The sequence below is a fragment of the Mchenga conophoros genome, linkage group LG10, assembly GCF_057382185.1.
Source record: "Mchenga conophoros isolate Kocher_MC1m ecotype Shallow Benthic linkage group LG10, M_conophoros_male_GT1.1, whole genome shotgun sequence".
In the NCBI taxonomy this organism is placed as follows: Eukaryota; Metazoa; Chordata; class Actinopteri; order Cichliformes; family Cichlidae; genus Mchenga; species Mchenga conophoros.
The window spans coordinates 26952588-26974116 of NC_140535.1; the positions used below are offsets into that span (position 1 = coordinate 26952588).

The window sequence follows — 21529 nt, forward strand, 5'->3', positions numbered from 1 at the left end:
AGTTTTTCCATAGCTCAGTTACAATTATTTAAATCAATATGCCCTGCTTTTATATAATTAACTGAAAAAAATTGTTATTTCAGGTCTGATTTTTTTTGCATCGTTAATGCACTTTTTACTTCAGCTTGAGTAAAGAATACTCCAAACCTAGAGGTTAGAGCTATTTTTCCTATTAACACTACAGACCATTCAGAAATGGATTTTTTTTTAAAAGGCAGAACTTGTCACTTCCAGCCTCTTGAGGTCTAGAGAAAATCTAAAATTTGGTGCCATTTCGAAAAACAAAAATGAAACTAAAAATGAAATTATCCCGTTTTTTATGCTTTATGCTTTGTTATGCTTATGCTTTGCCACTCAGAACACACTGTTTCCTTAGTGTTTCTTTGTACTTTTATATGCTCGTTAAATGCTAATATTGTTATACAGTTTTATGAAGGCGTATTAGAGCCGATTAAAGGCATAAAGAGGCTGAGGATTTAAACAAACTAAGAACAAATAAATTTATTTACCATAAATTTATATAGTTGTTTTTTTTTTACCTTTTTCTTGTAAACTTGCCATTTGTTTTTATTTGTTTTAAATATCACCTTTCTCTTTTAAATATATGACCCGTTTTGTTGTAAATTTGCCTTTTTGCAGAATATACCCATCCGGCCCCTTCACTATTATTATTATTTTATTACTATTGACCGTCGCAATCATCGCATATCGTTGACGTAATCTAAAAAAGCTGTGCTGACATCATCACTGTGCGCCACAGTTAAGGCTCGTCGCTCTTTCGTGTTAAGCGTTTAATTCAGTGGTCTGAGGCTTCTGTGTCGTGTACCGTGAGCTACTGAAGCACTAGCTTTATGTACTGTGGGTTGAGTTTGCATTAAAGGGTCATTTACTTAATTATCGACATGGAGTCCGGGGAGGCCAGCGAGGAGAAGACGGGCTCCATGTCGGCGGCACAGAAAAGAGCGGAGATCCGGAGGAAAAGGCTGCTCATGAATTCAGAGGACAGGATGAACAGGATCGTGGGAATCACCAAAAACGAGCCTGAAAATAACGGTAATCGGTAACAAACGATCCTCTGAATTTCTCCTGGGCGTGTCTTTCCTATTGAAACACGCTGTCGTGACAGAGACCCGCCTCATCCTGCGGCTGCAGTTAGGACGTTAGTGCTGTCTTTTAGGACCATAACTTACTATGTAAATAATCGGGCTCACTACAGATATATTAAGTAGAAGAGGAAAATGGCAGCAGCTTGGGATTCAAATCATGCTAAATGTTGTTAGCATTAGCAGGTGGAGATCAGAGGGTGGCTCACAGGCTGCTCAGCTCTGATAAACAGAATAATTAATACACAACAATACAGCAGTGTAGATAGAAGGTACCTCAGCCAACCTGTCTTATTGCACACAGGCTTTAAGACACCTGCAGAGAAGCTGCAGTAGTCAGTACATAAGAAAACAAAAAGTACATATATGCCAAGCATATCTCTTGTAACAAATATCTAGTCATTTGGAACCAGAAAGCACAGGAGTGAGTGACAAGGTAAAAGCTGCAGTTGGTTTTTGGCTGTGACTTTTATATATCCTTTATTTATCAGGGTAAAAAGTGTCATTGACATGAAGAATAGAGAGATATGGCCAAAAGGGGGCTGAAATTGCAACAAATAATTATTGAGATATTTTAAGTGGCCAAAAATGACTGTATTTATTATAATGTAGGTACAATAAGCAAAGATATTATACATTGAAAATGCATAGAAAAATCAGAAGTGGCAGACAATCACTCTATGGCACAACACCAGCAGTACTGTCTATGATGTCATTCCCTTTCTTTGGCGACACATCATAGTTGTCATGTTTCAAAAAGTGATCGAAGCGACCATCATCATCAGTCACTGTTCTCTTCTTAATTGACTTCTTCAAGCCCTCTTCTTCAGTGTGGCCATATCTACCAAGCCCAGGTCCTCCTCCATCATCATGAGTGCCCTCGCTGAAGTTATCTTACTCTAAATATCCAAAATCAATCTTCCCAGACTTGAATGTGTTGAAATTCTCAATTCTGTGGAACATACTATGAGTTTTGACAAGTCCTGATTGTTTTTGCTCAGACCTCTCTGTTCTCACTCACTCCTGTGCTCTTGAACACTGTGAGGCAAAAAATTATGCTGACATTAACTTCCCAGTTTAACTTAAACAACACAGACAAGCTGGAACTCATCAGTGTCTTCACGCCGTCAGACCCAGCAAAAAAAAAAACTTAATGGAAACTTACTGGTACTACAATCTGTTATCCATATTATGCTGTCTCTGAACTGAAGTAAAACCATAGTCCCCTGTACAAAATCTAAACTGCTTGCAATTTGTTTATAAAGATAATTAATTAATTTGTTAAATCCTTTTGAATTAAAGCTAAAACTGCAGTTACATCACACCTGGATTTGGGGTTTTTTGGGACGGGGGGGGGGTGACCAATCATTTTAGCACTAGCTAATGTCATATTATTGATTATTGTCTTCTCATTGTCAGGAGCGTCGCGGCGTCCTGCAGAACCCCGGTTCCATCTGCCTCTAGAGCCATGGTCCACTGCCTCATCTTCTCCGAGACCGTCTCCAGGGATTGGCAGTCACTCCCACAGCTCCACCCCGGAGAGGAGAGGCTCACCCCTGCCAGAGCTCTCCAGTGAGCCACCCGGAGGATCCTCAGAAGATGATATCGGAGGAGTCCGGCGGAGACCGAGGGGCGAGCGGCCGTCAGATGATGTCAGTGGCTCTCCTCGTCCAGGCTTTCTCTCTGCATCCTACTTTTCTCGTTTTGATGATGCCATGAAGCTTCGGGGTCAGCTGGCCAATGAAAAGCCGGCCGAGGATGGAAGGTCGGACTCAGAGGAGTTTGATCCCTTCAGGGTCTTCAGGCTCATCGGCAGCGTCCTCCTTGCTGTTTTTGTCAGGGTTTTTGTCTGCAAGTATCTGGTGAGCCTTTGGTTTTTAACACAGACTTGTTAGTGCACTAGTAAGGAGTTCATTTTTACATTTTATGCCAGTATCAGTACCAAATATGTATTTATTTATTTGTTTGTTAATGCTACATTTATCTTGTTTTATTTTAGTCAATATTTGCTCCATTTTTGACACTTGAACTGGCCTACATGGGGTTGTCCAAATACTTTCCAAAGGTGAGTTTTTATTTTTTTAAGACTCTCGTCACTCTGCATGCACACATTGTGCATGCAGAGCGGACAGCACTACGAATAATATTTTAGTTTTGTTTTTCTCTGTATAAATAGAAAATCAAATACAATGACCTATTGCAGTTGTTCCGATGTAGTTGTGCTGTGTCTGACAGCCCAGTCTTTTTAGCTACAATCTTCTCAACCAACGCCAAGTTCATACAAAGTACAATAAAAACTATTTGCTAATAAGGAAAAGACAAATACCTGTTCAACAACTAGACAGATTAAAACAACCTGCTGAAACCGAGCATCAGAAAATCTGGGAATGAAAGATGATTCAAATGTAACATAGCATGGTTTCTGGTGCCAGTTAGGCAGTCTGAGTATTTCAGAAACTGATCTACTAAGATTTCCCCAGACAATCATCTCTTGGGTTTACAGAGAATGGTTGAAAAAAGAGAAAATATCTTATGATCAGCAATTCTCTGTGAGAAAAATCCATGTTGAGGGTTTGACTCAAAGAACTTGTTAAAACTAAGGTATACAGAAGAGCACCTTTAAATGCAAAATACCCTGAACCTTGAAGCAGATGGGCTATAGCAGCAGAAGACCACACCGGGTGCTTCTTCTGTCAGCTAAGAAAGGGAAACTGAGGCTACAGCTCATACAGGGTCTCAAAAATTGGACAATAGAAGTTTGGAAAAATGCTGCCTGTTCCAATGAGTCTGAATTTCTGCTGTGTCATTCAGATAGTAGGGTCAGATTTTGGTGTACTGTTGCCGACCATGCCCATCCCATTATGACTACAGTATACCCATCTTCTTGAACTGCTTTCATGAGCATGACGTTGAGTTCACTGTACTCATTTATGATGTGGTGGAATTGGAGATCTGCATAATGGATGTTCAGCTAACAAATCCACAGCGACTGTGTGGTGCTTTAATGTCAGTATGGTCCAAAATATGTGAGGAATATTTCCAGGAGCATTTTGAATTTATGCCACAGAGGGTCCAGTGATATTTTAAAACATGGACATAGCCACCGTGACATCACCCACTAGTTTTGGACTCATTTTGAAGGCTCAGGGTTTAATTTTAACAGCTGCTGTTCTTGTTTTTAAATAAGAAGTGATCATATTTGGAAAAGCTGGTGGATTGTTAAGTCATCACCAGAAGAATAGATGGAGAGGTCCAGTTCAGTGACTCCACTTAATTTACAACCAAAGCAGGTTGTAAACATGTTTCTTTCTGCTGCAAAGCTGGACATTTTAACATGGGAGTCTATGGGGATTGACTTGCTCTTTGAGCCAGCCTCAAGTGGCCACTGAAGGAACTTTTGGCACAAATTTCTAATAGAGTTTTAGTTTTTGAACATTTTAATCTTGATTTATTTAGTGCAAAAATAGATTGATTAATAATGAGAAGTAAGCACATATATTTGCATATAATGTGCTTTGGGTTCTCCTGTTTCTGCAGGTAGAGAAGAAGACCCAGACCACTGTGCTAACTGCTGCCCTGTTACTGTCCGGCATCCCTGCCGAGGTCATCAATCGCTCCATGGACACCTACAGGAGGATGGGTGACGTCTTCGCTGACCTCTGTGTCTACTTCTTCACCTTCATCCTCTCGCATGAGATACTGCTCTTCATTGGCTCAGAGACTCCCTGATAGGTTACAAGGACCTCTGTAAACCCCCACCCCTCCTTTTTTGCTGTCCCCTCCCATCTCTCATAGCAACATAGGCATGCTCATTTGCACCCTTAGGTGCTTGTTTATCATTGACAGTCTGGAGGTGAACCCCTGCTGCCTTATGATCAGGCCCGCACACGCCAGCTGGACGAGTGCTCGTCATTTGAGCTCTTCGGGATTTCACTAACGCTAAAGCTATGCCCAACCACAAAGTTCGGTGTTTGTTACAGACTTCCAGGTTAATATTTCTCTGAACAGAAGCTGTGAAACCTGTGTTACCTGTGTGTAAAGAATGTACTGCCATTTATTGCGCCGAAGGATATTTATTAGTACGGAAAATGGGAAGTATCACGCCGAAGATTGGATTACTGTACAGTCATCAGTCTGACATCCCAGTGGGCAGCCACAGATTGCATTTAACTTATGAAGGGGAAACACTGGAGACTCCTCAAAGGCTGGGTCATAATTCAAAATCTGACACCTGATAGGAACAATTGTTTGCTGAACAAGATGTTGAGTCAGAACGCTTTGAATTATCGCCAAGCCTGTGAGTCATTCTGCGGAGTAATAACCTCCAAAGTTGAGGTTAGTCTGAGCAGGGTGTCATATTTTCAGCCAGATTCCTCAGCAGGGTTCTAACTCTTCTGTAAAACCAAAATCTGCTGTCAAACCGATGAAAACTGCTGGAGAATTTTGGAGGTAGCTAGTCTACAACACTATAGTACGGTAATCTTTTTGTCAACTTAGGGCATCGCACAGGGTCAACTCACTTTCAGTTCATGCCACTCAAATCAAACGCAGAACACTGCTGGCCTTTTAGGTTGAAGTGCTTCATTTGTACATTGTGAAAGTGACGTTGGTACAACCTTGCAAGGAAAGATTGGAGAAGTTTCTTGATCCGTTACAATTGACAGTATGAATGACATTGACAGAAGCAGCAGTTTTCTGTTCTTTCTCATACGGTACATAAACACCCCTGCTGATTGCAGTGTCCACACCAGAGCTGTAGACGAGATAGAGACGTGACAGCTGTGTCACAGATCGTAGCATAGCAGCCCAGTAGAAAAATCTCCCGCAAACAAAAGTGTGAGAAACGTTTAACTCGAGCAGCGTTGGAAAAATACTCGCCCTGAGATTAATGACAAGATTCAGAAATTTGCTTTCTGACTTTTATTCTCAGGTTTATTAATTCAGCTTTTTTGTGAATACTGTGATTAATCTCAGAGATCTCACAGTTACGTTGCTTCTCTCTGAGTGGAGAGGTTCGGATGACCTCCGACACTGCTGCACAGCCTATTTAAAACAAATAATAAGAAGGAGAGAAAGAGGCCAGCAGTTAGACATCGTTTAACCACACTAATAATCTGTTGTAGAAAGAGCCGTATCAAACATTTCTGTCCATCAGAATGAGCTGGCTTAAAAAGACGGAGATCTTAGAGGTAGAAGAGGCCGGGAAGAACAAAACTACTCTGGTATAAATGGAATGAGGAAGAATGACAGAATTTCTGGATTGCCTCAAACTGTGAGCTTCTTTGATTTTTCTACAAAACAAACTTTTACATAGATGGCCCTCCAACCTTCAGTTAGAGATTTTAAAGATAGTCGAGTGTTGAGGACCTTCCCATTTCTGAGGGATTTTCTTTTCCTCATAGCACTGCTTTAAAAATCACATTTTCTCTGATCTTTGGGAAGGGTCCACTTACGTTACAAACAATTTCCTTCTTTGTTTACGTCTGATGAAGAGTTTAGCCCTTGTATGTTTTGTGTACTTTATTAAGCTCGGTGAGCTTAAAACCGCGGTGAACTTTATACACGCTGAGAGTGTTTTGGGGGGTTTTACTAGAAAGTGCTGTCACTGCAGTTTTGTGTGAGGCAGTGGGACTTCGTATGCTTATTTGTGTTGAGTAATTCTGGTGAAATATCCTGCTTTGCTTTGTTCAAGCCTCTCTCATACATACTTGCATAAATATACAGTATGCTCTCTCTACTTCTGTGCTGTCCTTGTTTCATATTTGTAATTTTAACCTGATTAATTTATGAATGTGAATATTTTTTCCATGTGAATGACTTGGTGTAATTTATCCTACAACTTGTCTGACCTACTTGATTGTTTTTTGATAAGGTAAATTTGCAGATACTGTTTTTAATGGCTCTTGCGGTATCTTACATATTTGAACGTGAGTAACAAATGTAGTGTTGATGTGATGTAAACAGTCTCTGCTCCAAAAGATGAATGAGCAACCGAACAATTCATACCAAATAAATACTACTTGTGTGACTCACCTCTTCTTTTTTTTTTTTTTTTGGCAGTCAGTTATTGAGCCAAACTTTGAAAAAGCCTTAATTTGAAAGACCAAGGGAACTGAAATGACTAAATTTAGGTTATTAAAAATATGTATCTAATCTAATCAGCCAATCACAGGGCAGTAACTAAATGCCTGTATAGCCATGTAAGCATGGTCAAGCATGTTTGGTTTGGCAGCGTTTTAGACAGGATGTAACCCTAAAGGGTATTTGTGTCTGTAGCTGGAATCAAACCAACAAACTCTTGCACAATTGAAAGTGTAGGGTCAGAATTTGATGTTAACAACATGAAAGCATGGATCCATTCTGCCTTCAACAGCTCACGCTCCTCTGGTTGTAGTGGTGTAGTATTTAATAGGGGCCTGGTAAGTTTGGTTAGATTTTTTTCCCTAAATACATGAAGTCATTTCAAAACTGCATTTTGTATTTACTTGGGTTATCTTTGAGTAAAACTTATTGGAATCATTTGATCTGCTGTTATACGTCTTGTCTTTACGGTTACTACTCTTCTTTTACTTTACTATTCATGGTTCATATTGAAATTTAACCAATCTTCTGGCAAATATTTGCTACGTTGAACATTTTGCATTTAGATTCACCCCAGTAGTGACAAAAAGCTGCCATTGGAGGATTTTTTTTTTTTATATTTTCTTTTCAAATCCAGTGCGATCTCTCATGTAAGTCTCAGCTTTAAAATGTGGAAGATAACAAGAAAGATAAATAGGTTTTTAATTTATAACTCTGTGGTGGAACCAATAAACCACTGATCCTCCAATTAATACATCTTATATTTAAGAATGAGAGCATTTTAAAATGTTTCAGTTCCACGAAAGATAAAGAGATGAATAAGGTGAAATAAATGAAAATGAAATCATCTTCATAAAGTTCGGGAACCGCTCACAAATGAAAAGCCCTGCGACACAGCCTGTGATAAGGCTGGGGTATTCTGACCTCCCACCACTTGGTGGCGCAGCAACCTTTTACCCGTGGAGTTCAGGAGTTGTAGAGTCGCACTTTTTTTACGTGCGGGTTCAAACACACAAACATCCACTCGACGCGCAAGACTCGTTTATTTTTTGAGAACTAATTTCACTTTTTTTGCGAGACTTATCTGCGTGGGTTCGAGATGGGACGTGAGTCGAGGTATGTCTGGACTTTTACGGTTAGTCTGGTGCTGGTGAATCGAGTGTGACTAACTTCTGTTTGAGGAAGCGATTTTAGATTAGCGTTAGCATGCTGGCTAAAAGCGTACTGATGTTTATGCACGTTAACCAAGAGCTAATCTCTCATATCATGTGTTTTTTAATCAACAGGCATTACCGGAAACGTTCCGCATCTCGGGGACGGTCGGGTAGCCGATCAAAGAGTCGCTCCCCGGACAAGCGCTCCAAGAAAGACGAGCGGAGCCGGAGGGAGAGGTCACGGAGCCGGGATCGCCGCAGGTCGCGCTCCAGAGACAGAAAACGAGCCAGGTGTGTGGTGGTTTGAACTTAAGTTTAAGTGTACACGTAAATAAATACATTTTGAAGTGGACTGAAGTCTTCTGGTGTTTACAGCCTGAACACAAATTGAAGTTTTTGGTCACTCTTTTGATCCGATGTAACAATACTGACTTTCCAACCATATGCAGGCAGAATGACCATCTCTTGCAGACTTGCACAACACTTCCTGACCTATAATACGACGCAACAATACCAATTGCAGTTCTGGGTTCATTTCAGTCACTTTATCTTGCATCTGTTTCAAACGTCTGACATTGTTTTGGTTGTAGCCTGCCTGTTGTCCCATTTCAGCTTCAGCATGCAGGTATTCTGTTAATAAATCACTCCTGGGGCACTCGCTAATCTCACACTCTTTTGTTTTCCCACTTGCAAAGATGAGTAACTTGACTCGCAAACATTACAGTTCTTGTCCAGAGCCAATGAGAAAAGGTCAATTGTCTGCTTGGAGAGGGGCACATTCTCAATTTTTTTTTCTTCCTTCAGAGACATTAGGACAACAGAGTCCACCAAAAACTCTTTGATAAACATCATCAGACAATAGCCTGCTTTAATGGGGGGGAAAAACAACAGGCTATATGTCCAAGCTATACGGTGATGAACAGAAGCCAAATTTAGTTTTTAACAAAACTGTTTACTGCTGTTGCTCTGTCTGGTAATTATCTTTAATTTCAGTAGAATTGCATCCATTGATTTGAAAATTCTTTTGAACTAAAACTTTCACATGTGTTGAATTTTGCAAATCCAGTAGGACAGTGGATAAAAATCACAGTGATGGCGAAGAATCGTTTTGAATCGAGACAATGAAAACTCTCGTGCACTTTTTTTATGATACAGTTTTATCATGATTAAGCTATTGTGAGGTTTCCTTTCAGATGCGCATCTGCACACTTAAAAAGCTGAAACTGACAAAACTGTTGTCTCCCTGTTGATTTGTCCTTTTACATGTGATATGTTTGCCTTTGGCTTCCAGGCGCTCCAGGAGCAGGGAGAGGAGGAGGTCGAGAAGCCGAGACAGGAGGCGGTCGGGCAGCAGAAGCCGAGCCCGGAGGTCCCGCTCTGGTAGCCCCAGCAAGAGCAGTAAAAAGGATGAAAAGTGAGGCTTTAAATTCCCATCTGTGAAATTGAAAACACACAGAGTCTTCTACTCTGTACTTCCACTGTGTTCTTTTGCTGGCACGCAGAGTCATGTAAAGATGCTATCAGCAGCCAGGATGTGAGGCATATTTTCAGAGCTTGGCGACAGTTAAAAAAAACACCATATAATATATGGAGCTTTCCATTTTTATAAAGATTAAACTGTCCTCTAGAAGTGGTGAACGGTATAGAAGACCTTGGAAATTGGATGGATGATTTGCTTAATCTGAGCAATTCCATAATCCCATCTATTACACTTTGTCTTATTTTCTTTTTCCCTTGCAGGGCTAAAAGCAAAGAGAAGGACACCCTGGAGCCAATAGCTGAAAAGAAAAAGATTAAAGAGGAGAAAGAAGATGAAAAGGTTGAGGATGTAAGTTGGTTGATATGTTTATTTCTGCTAGCTTGAATGCCATTGTCCTTTCTTCATGTTTTTCTTTGCCCATAGAAAGAACTTTAAAGTGCCTCTTTGTTTGAAATAATAAGCAAGTAAGTAAAGAACATAACGAGAAGTAAAATATTTGTGCTTTTCCTTTGTTTTCATGCAGCAAGACTTTGACCAGAACAAACTGGAGGAGGAGATGAGGAAGAGGAAGGAGCGGGTGGAGAAGTGGAGGGAAGAGCAGAGGAAGAAGGCCATCGAAAACATCGGAGAGATCAAGAAAGAACTGGAGGAGATGAAGCAGGGCAAGAAATGGAGCCTGGAGGACGATGATGGTGAGGAAGTAACTGGAGGAAACACTGTTGAATTTTTACTTTGGACTTCACGAGTAGTTTAAATTGTTTAAACTGTGTCTAACAAAACTTTATCTGTGTGATAAACCAATCAGTCACCCTTTATTTGCTTTAATTTTATCAGCTAACTGACCAATACTTGCTATAGGTTTATCTTTGCCCAGCATCTTAATTAACTCTTCATTTCAGACGATGACGAGGACGGTTCTGCTGTAATGGAGGGAGATGATGACGAGGAGGCGGACGGGAAAGGGGAAAGGCAAGAGGAGTTAAAGGATGGTAAGAAAGAGGGTGATGACGATAAGGACAAGGAGACTCCCATGGAGCAGCAGACAGAGGAGGATGATATAGATCCCCTGGATGCCTACATGGAGGAGGTGAAACAGGAAGTGAAGAAGTTCAACATTGGAGCCATGAAAGGAAATGATAAGGTGAGGACAAAATCCCGCATTTTGCAGTGTTATCCTTATTGCCCAACCCTCCCCAAAGTCATTAGGATCAGCTCTAAAAACACACCTGAACTAAAAATCTTAGAAAAAATGTTCAAATGCAATTGAAGTTTGTCAACATTTTCCTGATGTTTGTGTAGTTGCTATCATTTTGTCTTTAGGTGTTCATCACTGGAAGCGTGTGGCTTTGGGTTTATCATCTACTAGTGTCAGACCAGATGCTGCCTTTATGGATGTTTGTTCTTCTGCTGATGAATATGCGCGTCTTCTCTTCTTCTGCAGAAAGGTGCAATGACTGTGACCAAAGTGGTGACAGTCGTTAAAACCAAGAAAGGACCTCACACGCACAAAAAGAAGGGAGAGCTGATGGAGAATGACCAGGATGCCATGGAGGTGAGATTTTAATGCTTGCTTTGATTATATAATAAAGGTTAAACCTCTTCTCTCGCTGCCCGAGAAGCTGATATGAATGAAACAGAGATCCTCAGTAATTAATCTGCTTTCTGCTGATGGGCTCATCTTTTAACAATCTAAAATGATGCTCATGTGTTTGACAGTACTCATCAGAGGAGGAAGAGGTTGATCTCCAGACGGCTCTGACAGGCTTCCAGACCAAACAAAGGAAGATCCTGGAGCCTGTTGACCACACAAAGATCCAGTATGAATCGTACCGCAAAAACTTCTACGTGGAGGTGCCTGAGCTGGCCAAGATGACTACAGAAGGTCAGTGAGAAAACCATATCTGTTCTATGATAAACGACTTGTCTTTTTCATGCTTAATTACCTGTTTAAAATCTCTTTATTCAATTTATTTATTTTATTTTAAATAAATACAGAAGTGAATGCGTACAGGCTGGAACTGGAAGGCATTACGGTGAAAGGGAAAGGCTGTCCCAAACCCATCAAGACATGGGTGCAGTGTGGAGTGTCGATGAAGATCCTGAACGCCCTGAAGAAGTGAGTGTGTCTCTGTGTGTGCATGTTTGAAAATCATTGTGCAGTGAGCAGTCTTTTCTCTTTATATAAAATCCATTAATAAGCCAATAAATATGACCATTCATATTCACTCAAGACTAGCCACAAATATATAATTAATATATTGGGATTGCATATGACTCTTTCTGACAAGATGCTCATGGTTTTCTTTTAAAGGCACGGTTATGAGAAACCCACACCCATCCAGGCCCAGGCCATCCCTGCCATCATGTCGGGCCGAGACCTCATTGGTATTGCTAAGACCGGCAGCGGGAAAACCATAGCTTTCCTGCTGCCCATGTTCCGACACATCATGGACCAGAGACCCCTGGAGGAATCTGAGGGCCCAATCTGTAAGCAACAGGAACTTTTATTTTTCCTTTGGGCTTCTCGCTAAAATATAAATAAACTCATCTTTTGATCACATTTAAATAAAAACATATGAATCCTGTCTGATTCCTTTGCTTTTCATAGTCCAGGTTCAGAATCCAACTGTAGGTCAGATGAAGACCAAATGGTCAAGTTTTTTTTCTTTTCTTCCTTTTTTTTTCCTAACGACAACAATCCAATTATCCTGTTTTTCCTCCCTTTTACACAGCTGTAATTATGACTCCAACCAGAGAGCTGGCTCTGCAGATCACAAAGGAGTGTAAGAAATTCTCTAAACCGCTGGGACTCAGGGTGGTGTGTGTTTATGGAGGCACGGGCATCAGTGAACAGGTAAGTGTGCGCTGTAGCACAACTACATCATTTTAGAGGTTTAATAGACCTATGGTGTCCATCTGAAATAGCAGCTCATGCTTTTCAGTAGAGCCAAAAATGGATTTATATATTGGATGGTAGGGTTAGATTTTGGTATAGACGACTTGAAAGCATGGATCCATCCTGCCTTGCATTAATGATTCAGGCTGATGTTGATGTAATAGTGTGGGGAAACTACAATAGGTTGTTTTTAAAAAAACAAACAACAACAAAAGAACAACTGCTGCTATAATAACTGCTTACAGGACTACTGTCAACATTGACAGTATAACACAGGCTTCAGAGCAAATTGTGGTTCCGCTTGTTCCATCCATGTACATGTTTCTGTGTGGACAGTGAGTGGAGAGAAGGGTTTTCACCCACTGCAAAACACTTCCATGCAGTCCTCCAAAATGCCAGTAGTGCATGTCAAAAAATACTGTATATCAACAGCACAAGAAGAGTGGCCCACAGACCGGCTGTAGCACTTATTTGTTCGCTGCCTCAATTGACAAAAAGCTCTGTGCAGGTAGACCGTAGATGGGCCATCCCTGGACTTCCAGCATATTGTGAGCGAGCTCTCCCTGCTGAACCATAAATAAATTCTACTTTAACTTTGAGGTGGAGTAGAAGATTAAACCTGCTTCTTTTTATGGGCAGCAAGGGGGTGATTCCTCCAATTGCAAGAAGATTTTAAGTAGTAGAGTCTGTGCTATAACAGCCCTTGGTTTCCTTTACTCTGTTACCTGTAAGCACTTTCCTGAAGACTTGAGTCTAAATGATGGCCATTCGTCGTCAGAAAGGAGGAATATCCAGGTTATGTTCACTGGCTAACGACTTGGATTATCCAGGCTGTTTACCAGGTGGTGATATCCTCAGTTTGAGTCTCACTTTTCACATCTAATTTCAAAACACCAAGGTGGTGATGTCAAACTGAACGTCACCAAACAGCAGGTGACGACGTTGTGGCTGTGTCTACCTTTTATACTATCAAATAACGGCATAAAATACCTACCTAAAATTGGTCTTCTAGACTATTTTGCAATTCTTGTATATATTTAAACAAAAACATGCATGGCTGAGACTTCTTAAAAAATATATTGTAAAATAATTTGAAGAATTTTGGAGGAAACACCGATTTGAGACCCAGTAGCACAAACTTCCAAATTCAAGTTGCTCATTATTGTATACGCTCCTCGTGCACCATAATCACTTTATTGTGTTTGTGTTGGTATTATAAGTGTTTAAATTCTGGACATTGTTCCTCCCTCAAAACTCCTGTAACAGAAAGAAAATGTGTGTTTTTCCTTAACGCTGCCTTCTGTATTATAGATCGCTGAGCTGAAGAGAGGAGCTGAGATCATCGTGTGCACACCAGGAAGAATGATTGACATGTTGGGGGCCAACAGCGGTGAGTTCATCACTCTTGGTCGTGTCGCTTCTCTATCCTTATAGGACATAAATGCAAATCTGCTCATTTGATGCCTTTTCTTGTTGCTTTGCATGGATTAAACAGTATGATACAGTACATAATGAACCAAATCAGTACTACTTACTAAACTGTTGGCATTATTTGACCACCTTTGGGATCACTCATATCTACAAGACTGATGTGTTATTCCCGAAGCTCAGGCCAAGTACAGGTAGGTGGACCTGGTGCTGCCTCCACGGTTCCTCTGACTTAAAGCAGGAAACAATCGTAATGTTTGATAAGTGTATCATAACATGGATGTAAGGTGGTCAGGGGTATGCACTGTATTATATCAGAGTTTTGCATCATGTCAGGTTATTTTGACTTAATGTACTGCTTCTGGGAGTAAATATGATTGTAGAGTCCTGCGCAGCACTGAGCCTTTGCATAGAAATGTGAAAAAAACACTATTAGTGTACTTAGAAAGTAGCTATTACATGTGTGTAGCAGTTAGTATGATAGAAGGGGTTTCTTGTTGCTTCCACACATGCGAGGTAATCTGTAATATGTTTCCCTTGTAGGTGAAAAGGCGCTCGCTCAGATAGTGCTTGATGTGGCTCCATCTCTTGTATTATATGTTTTACAGGTCCCAGTTGCCCCTGAGATGGTACGCAAGACGAGCAAAGAAATGAACAGCCTAAAATACCAATGCAATAAAACTCTGGCCACTTGAAAAATGTGCTGAAATTAGGATGCCTTGATTTATTGTCCAGTTGTATCAAGTAGTTGTATCATGGAAAAAGCTTTTCTGTGTTTTGTTAGACTAGTTTCATGTGATGTGAAGAAGGCAGGATGCCTGTTAAGCCTTGGCGTTGTTCATATTTAACTGATTTCCTTATGCCCGTCTTCCTTAATGTGTAGGTCGGGTAACCAACCTCCGCAGAGTCACATATGTGGTCCTGGATGAGGCAGACAGGATGTTTGACATGGGCTTCGAGCCACAGGTGGGGGATCATACATTAACATACAGCTTTTCATGCATCAGTAGCATCAAATGAAGCATTTTTAGTGTATAATGTTTAGCACTTGAGGAACGGTTGTCACAATAATGTTTTATAAAGCCAGGACAAATCAACTTTGAACCTGCAAAAGAAAATGTTCAGTGACAAAAATTCTCAGATATATTTTTTTTCCCCCTCTGATTCACACACCAGGTGATGCGTATCGTTGACAACGTGCGTCCAGACCGTCAGACGGTCATGTTCTCAGCAACTTTCCCCAGAGCCATGGAGGCGCTGGCTCGCAGGATCCTGTCAAAGCCCCTGGAGATCCAGGTGGGAGGCCGCAGTGTCGTCTGCTCTGATGTGGAGCAACACGTGGTAAGCCATTTATGTTACATCTCACTAAACAGTAACTTTCCCTTTCAGTTTCTCTGCTTACTAGTTCAGTTTTAATTCCCCCCCTTTTTAAAAAGTATCTGTTTTTATTTCTGCAGCTAGTAATCGATGAGGACAAGAAATTCCTGAAGCTGCTGGAGATTCTGGGTCACTACCAGGAAAAAGGATCTGTTATCATCTTTGTGGACAAACAGGAGCACGCAGACGGACTGCTCAAAGACTTGATGAAAGCCTCGTACCCCTGCATGTCTTTACATGGAGGTAGTGAGCCACACTTTGACTTTGACAGCCATATGATGAATAACAAAGCTACTGTGACATCACCCTCTGGTTTCTCAAGTCTCATTTAGAAGCCTCATTAGTTTTTTTTTTTGTTTTTTTTTCATCATATTGAATCTTCATTGGCTAGCAGATTGTCAATCACTTTTCAATTTCAGGTATTTGGGATGATCTGGTCTGTTTAAACAACGACCAGGAATATTAAAAAGTCTCATCAAACCACATGAATTCATATTTTTTTGTCCTCCTAATGTGAATATACAATCAGTCAGTTTTATATCTGTCAGTTATATTTTTAGGTTTCTGTTCTGTTATGGCCACATTTACTACAAATTAGTAATTCTGTGTCTCCAAGGAATCGATCAGTACGACAGAGACAGCATCATCAACGATTTTAAGAATGGAGCGTGTCGTCTGATGGTCGCCACCTCTGTGGCAGCCAGAGGCCTTGATGTGAAGCAGCTGATCCTGGTGGTCAACTACAACTGTCCCAACCACTACGAGGACTACGTTCACAGGGCCGGGCGCACGGGCAGAGCAGGCAACAAGGTCAGCCCCTTTAAAGGGAGCTCATTTAATTTTAGACATCAAAAACTAGGAAATTTGTGTTGACGTTTGGGGTGTTTTGTTTTTGGTGGTAATCATGTTTAAATCTGTACACATTTGCTTCTCAGGGATACGCCTACACGTTCATCACGGAGGATCAGGTTCGCTATGCTGGCGATATCATTAAAGCTCTGGAGCTGTCGGGCTCTCCGGTCCCACCAGAACTGGAGCAGCTTTGGGCCTCTTTCAAAGACCAACAAAAAGCGGTAAGATAAAGACCCGCAGTAGGCAATCGTATATTTTAGCAGTACTTACTGCCAGGGAGAAACGTATGTTGAAGTTTCTGAAGGTATTAGCAACGTCTTTCTGCACATGTAATGCATCAGCTTAAATATCATGTTCATTTTTATGCTTTCTTTGCAGTTACATGGTGCTAGTTTGTTGCTTCTATACTTCGTATTTCATTTGTTTATTGTTTTCTTATATTGTAAATGCTTAACATTAATTGGGATAAAATTTGATCTTTGGTGTCTCAGTTAGTAAGCAGATTGAAAAGGATCTAGAAGAACAATGTGACAAACTTGAAAGCTTCTTTCTTTCCTCCCTTTGCTCTGTGCAGGAGGGTAAGACCATTAAGAGCAGCAGTGGTTTCTCAGGAAAAGGCTTCAAGTTTGATGAGACTGAGCATGCTCTGGCCAATGAGAGGAAGAAGCTGCAGAAAGCTGCTCTCGGTTTGCAGGACTCTGACGATGAGGACGGAGCCCTGGATGTGAGTAACTTTTAAATAATGGAGATTTAAATTTTTTTATTTAAATTATTTACTTACCTCTGCTAAGCTGCTTGGCTTCAAGTTTTTTTTGTCCTCTAATTGCAGTTCTATTATTATTAAACATGTTTAACTGTTATTCCTTCTTAGATTGAGGAGCAAATCGAAAGTATGTTTAATTCCAAGAAGAGGGTGAAGGATCTGTCTGCTCCGGGCGCGGCTGCTGGTCCAGCTGGAGCTGTTGCCGCCACAGCGGCTGCCCCCGGAGGTTTGCCAGGACTCGGGCCTACGTCTGCTGGTAACATCCAGAAATTGGAAATGGCCAAAAGGCTGGCGCTCAAGATCAACGCTCAGAAGAACCTGGGCGCTGAGGCTCAGGTACGTCAAGACTCCAGTGCCACCGTGAAGTGGACGGTTGTGCACGTATTCATGACACAGCTGAGATTGCTGGACTTGTGATTTTTCAGACTAACCACTTAGGTTTAATTTTTATTGTGTCCAATACTTAGTACCCACAAAAATCCTAGGACCTCAGCTAGTAATTAAAACTTTGTTTGCATTGTGACAATTACAATTACTCTGTGTCTACAGGATGTAATGCAGCAGGCAACCAACGCCATCCTGCGGGGCGGCACCATCATGACCCCCTCAGTGTCAGCCAAAACCATCGCAGAGCAGCTGGCAGAAAAGATCAATGCAAAGCTCAACTACACCCCGGTGGAGAAGCTGGAGGAGGAGCGGCAGGCGGCTGAGCAGGCTGAGACAGTCAGGAGATATGAAGAGGAGCTGGAGATCAACGACTTCCCTCAGGTCAGCGGCACACAGCGCAGGGCTGTACTGAAATATTCAGCAAGGATCAGTTTTATTTTTGCTCTTTGTTTTTTGGACTCAGGTTTTCTTTTCACAGCCGCTGGGTTTCAGTAGTTTAACTCGACTAAGTCATTTCTCCAAAACAGCATAGGGAAGGAATCATGAATCTGGATGTTGTTGCTGTGTATTGTCACCAGGGGTCTGTGTCAAAAATATGGGGATCAACTGTCTGCATGCTAGCTTATTTCTGTTTGTGCTGTTGTTGGATTGTTAGCTTAGCCCGTGCTGCTGATAAGCCAAGCCAACTTCCTTTAAAGCACTTTAAAAAACAGCAACCACTGATAAAACCTCAGGATACAAAAATAAAGATATGTTAGAATAAAATAAATAGAATTAAAATTACAATGTAAAATAAAAGCATCAAGACAGAATTAAACACGAGTAAAAATTTAAAATCAAAACGTAAAATCAACATCTCACACTTGGGAAAAGCCAAGATGAAGAGGTGGGTCATAAGCGCAAACTGGTAGTGAAGAGGCCTGTCTTTTTAACAGCAAAGAATTCCTCAGTTTGGGAGCCGCCATGGCAAATCCCTGTTCTCCCGAGCCTCCACTGTGTCCTCGGCACATCCAGGAGCAGCTGGTCTGCTGATTTGAGCAACTGGGAAATAAAACAGCTCAGATGTCGTGTGGGGCAAGGCCGTGTAAGGACTTAAAAATGAGTAAAAGACCAAACAGAAGACAAATCAAAACATAAAACAAACTTTTGCTTTTGCATTTTTTTTCCTGACTACTTCCTGTTAAACGGAGCTCTACTATTGCTCCCTTTGTTTTTCAAGCCCACTTTAAAAAAAAAGAAAGAAAAAAAACCCCAAAACTATTATTATTTAAAACTTTTCAACAAATTTACAGACATGTAAGACTAACCTGCAGCTACCTGGTTAGCCATACATTTGTATATAAATAACGAATGCGTAATGGGGAAATCTAAGGATCATAATACATCATAAGGCGTTAAAACAACATCATCAATATGATTATTTATTGATTCCTTTGGTGGAAAGTTATCCAGACATAAGGTCATATGTGAGTGTTGACGATCCACCCTGTCACACCCTGTCTGTTTCCATCCAGTAGTTTTGCATGTGTTGACATTCCCAGCAGACATAATGCTCTGCAGTTTGGGAGCCACAATTCCTCCAACACCCAGATTTACTATTATTAAAGTGTACTTTCATGTGGGGAGCAATAACAAAAATCCAGCAAAATTCCTTCAAAAGTTATTTTTCCTGCCAAATGCACAGATATCCTGTCATTCTTTTTGCATTATTGTAAGACCTCCTTCTTCTCTCATCTTGCTTTTTATACGTTGTGTTGAGTGAACGTTGCTAAAACCCCTATAAAACTGAGAGATGATTCCCATTTTAGAGTCTGCTCACTTTTTAGTCTGCAGGCATTCTACCCATACATACCAGAAGTTCCACTTTACACGTCTTTGAGTGTTTTCTTTGCTTTCTTTTTAGTGATTTTCACACCACACCAAACCCATCTCCTGGTTGTGGTTTCAAGTGAAACGCGTTCAAGTTTTTCTAGCATAGACGTTGTTTCTCTAAGTGTTTATGTAAGACTTGCATTGCTAAAAAAAGCGACAGTGTAATTTCAGATTTAAAGTTGGAAAGCCATTTGTACTTTTTTTTTAAAAACATCTGTGAATGTGTGTTCCTGATTTGCTTACACGTAAGTCTTGATTATTCTCCATTGCGAACACGGATGCAGACAGCTGGAGACCTGAGGGCCTAGTAGTCATTCCTGTTATACTCCTTTAAAATCCACCTCTTGCATGTAGTTGGTGCATCATGATGTAAAGTCTAACATATGCAAATTTGAGTGGAAAATTAAGCAAATCCATCTATTAAAAATACTTGACATTAAAATCCTCGACTTCTTTAAGCTACTAAGAAAATAACTTTCTTTTAATCTCTGATTTAAAAAAGCTAAGCTGTTCTAATTTTTGGCAAAATGTTTATGCTCAATACAAATGCTTTTTGTCCGGGAGAGGGGCTTATCTTTTAGATGACAGATGCTTAAACTGAGCGTTTTGTGTTTTTTGTCACGACTGATTAACAATCAAGAATCCCAAAGTATTTTGTTTCTTCCTCTGAACATAAAGCAGACAAAAAAGGGCTTATAAAATCTTCCTTTTCTTCCTTCCCTCAGACTGCCAGGTGGAAGGTGACATCTAAAGAAGCTTTGCAGAGGATCGGTGAATACTCTGAAGCTGCCATCACCATCAGAGGAACGTACTTCCCTCCAGGCAAAGAGCCCAAGGAAGGAGAGCGCAAGATCTACCTGGCTATTGAGAGTATGTGTCAAAGAACGTCTGTCCTTTTTTTTTTTTTTTAAAGTCCTGACACCTGATATAACAAGATATTTTTAGGGCAGCTGTACAATTGCTGAACTCTAAGGTTCAGTGAACACGAACAATGAACATGATAACTTGAGAACAGCACAACGCAGGAAGTTTATAAACTAGTTATCACACGGAGCAGATAATCTTGACTTTTCAAGTTTTAAAGAAGGAAAAAAAGCTTTTGTTGGCTTAAATCATGCTGTTAAAAGTGCCTCTTGCAAAATACAACTCCTCCCTCCCTTTTGGTATTTTTTTTTTTTTTAATTACCTCGAAGGCAATGAATTTCCTAATGGGGTGTCCAGTTTCCTTAACAGAGCAGCCTATACTGAATATTAACATGTTGTTTGTGTTGTAGGTGCAAATGAACTGGCTGTGCAGAAAGCCAAAACAGAAATTACACGGCTAATCAAGGAAGAGCTCATCCGATTAGTAAGTATCTTTTTGCTCACACATGTTAAAACATGTCATCCACTCTTATTATGCAGTGACTTTATGCCGAAAATGTTTAATTTTATTTCCCGTTTCTTTCTTTTTTCCCCCCCCCAGCAAAACTCCTACCAGCCGACGAGCAAAGGCCGGTACAAAGTGCTGTAGAGGATGAACCGAGGCACACCGGAGGAGCTTCCATTCCTCATCTCCACAGTTTCATCCAAGTTGTTGAAGAATATTTTAGTCAAGATTTTTTGTAATGTGTCCAACTTTAGTTGCATTTTGTTTGTTTGCATTTTTGCCCCCCCCCCCCCTCCCACGCACGCACACACGCACACACGCACACACACACACACATATATGTCCAATGATTTTTATACCATCAAACCAGCACAATGCTGCAGTGAACTATCCACAATATGTCTTTAAGTATAAGACCTGGTTTCATTAATAAGATGTTTTTAGTCACATTTATGTAGGAACACCACACCAACCATCATCTTTATGAAAGATCCCAAGAAAACAATGTTGCTAAGAAAATAAACTTGTTTCCAGTCTGTTAAGGTGCTTCGTATTTGTTCAGACTGCTAATGTTAATTATTTAATAGCAGTTCTTTGTATATTATTCATCAGTGGTGGGAAGTGATGCTTGGTGAGCATTAAAACTGCTTCATGGCTCGGTTTCAGGATAATAATCTGAAAAATAAAGTCGTTTTTTGAGCCTTTACTCTCGCTTGTTTGGTGAAAATTAGAATTTTCAGGACTTGAGAGACAAAAAAAGCGTTTTC

General features: G+C 40.6%; 2 protein-coding genes across 2 annotated transcripts; both read left to right on the top strand.

Moving 5' to 3' along the window:
- Positions 1–724: 724 nt before the first annotated feature.
- Positions 725–7135, top strand: camlg (calcium modulating ligand). Its single transcript, XM_085289611.1, has 4 exons — positions 725–1053; positions 2523–2965; positions 3103–3168; positions 4641–7135. The coding sequence occupies exons 1-4, from the start codon at positions 903–905 to the stop codon at positions 4830–4832; spliced, it is 852 nt and encodes a 283-aa protein (XP_085145737.1). The 5' UTR covers positions 725–902; the 3' UTR covers positions 4833–7135.
- A 1009-nt stretch (positions 7136–8144) lies between these two features.
- On the top strand, positions 8145–21468 carry ddx46 (DEAD (Asp-Glu-Ala-Asp) box polypeptide 46). Its single transcript, XM_085289612.1, has 23 exons — positions 8145–8300; positions 8471–8629; positions 9630–9752; positions 10079–10166; positions 10342–10510; positions 10718–10959; positions 11260–11370; positions 11535–11700; positions 11814–11934; positions 12130–12305; positions 12551–12672; positions 14026–14104; positions 15026–15108; positions 15319–15483; positions 15600–15762; positions 16136–16329; positions 16455–16592; positions 16946–17095; positions 17243–17470; positions 17684–17902; positions 20119–20263; positions 20668–20741; positions 20859–21468. The coding sequence occupies exons 1-23, from the start codon at positions 8284–8286 to the stop codon at positions 20904–20906; spliced, it is 3180 nt and encodes a 1059-aa protein (XP_085145738.1). The 5' UTR covers positions 8145–8283; the 3' UTR covers positions 20907–21468.
- The last annotated feature ends 61 nt before the right edge of the window (positions 21469–21529 follow it).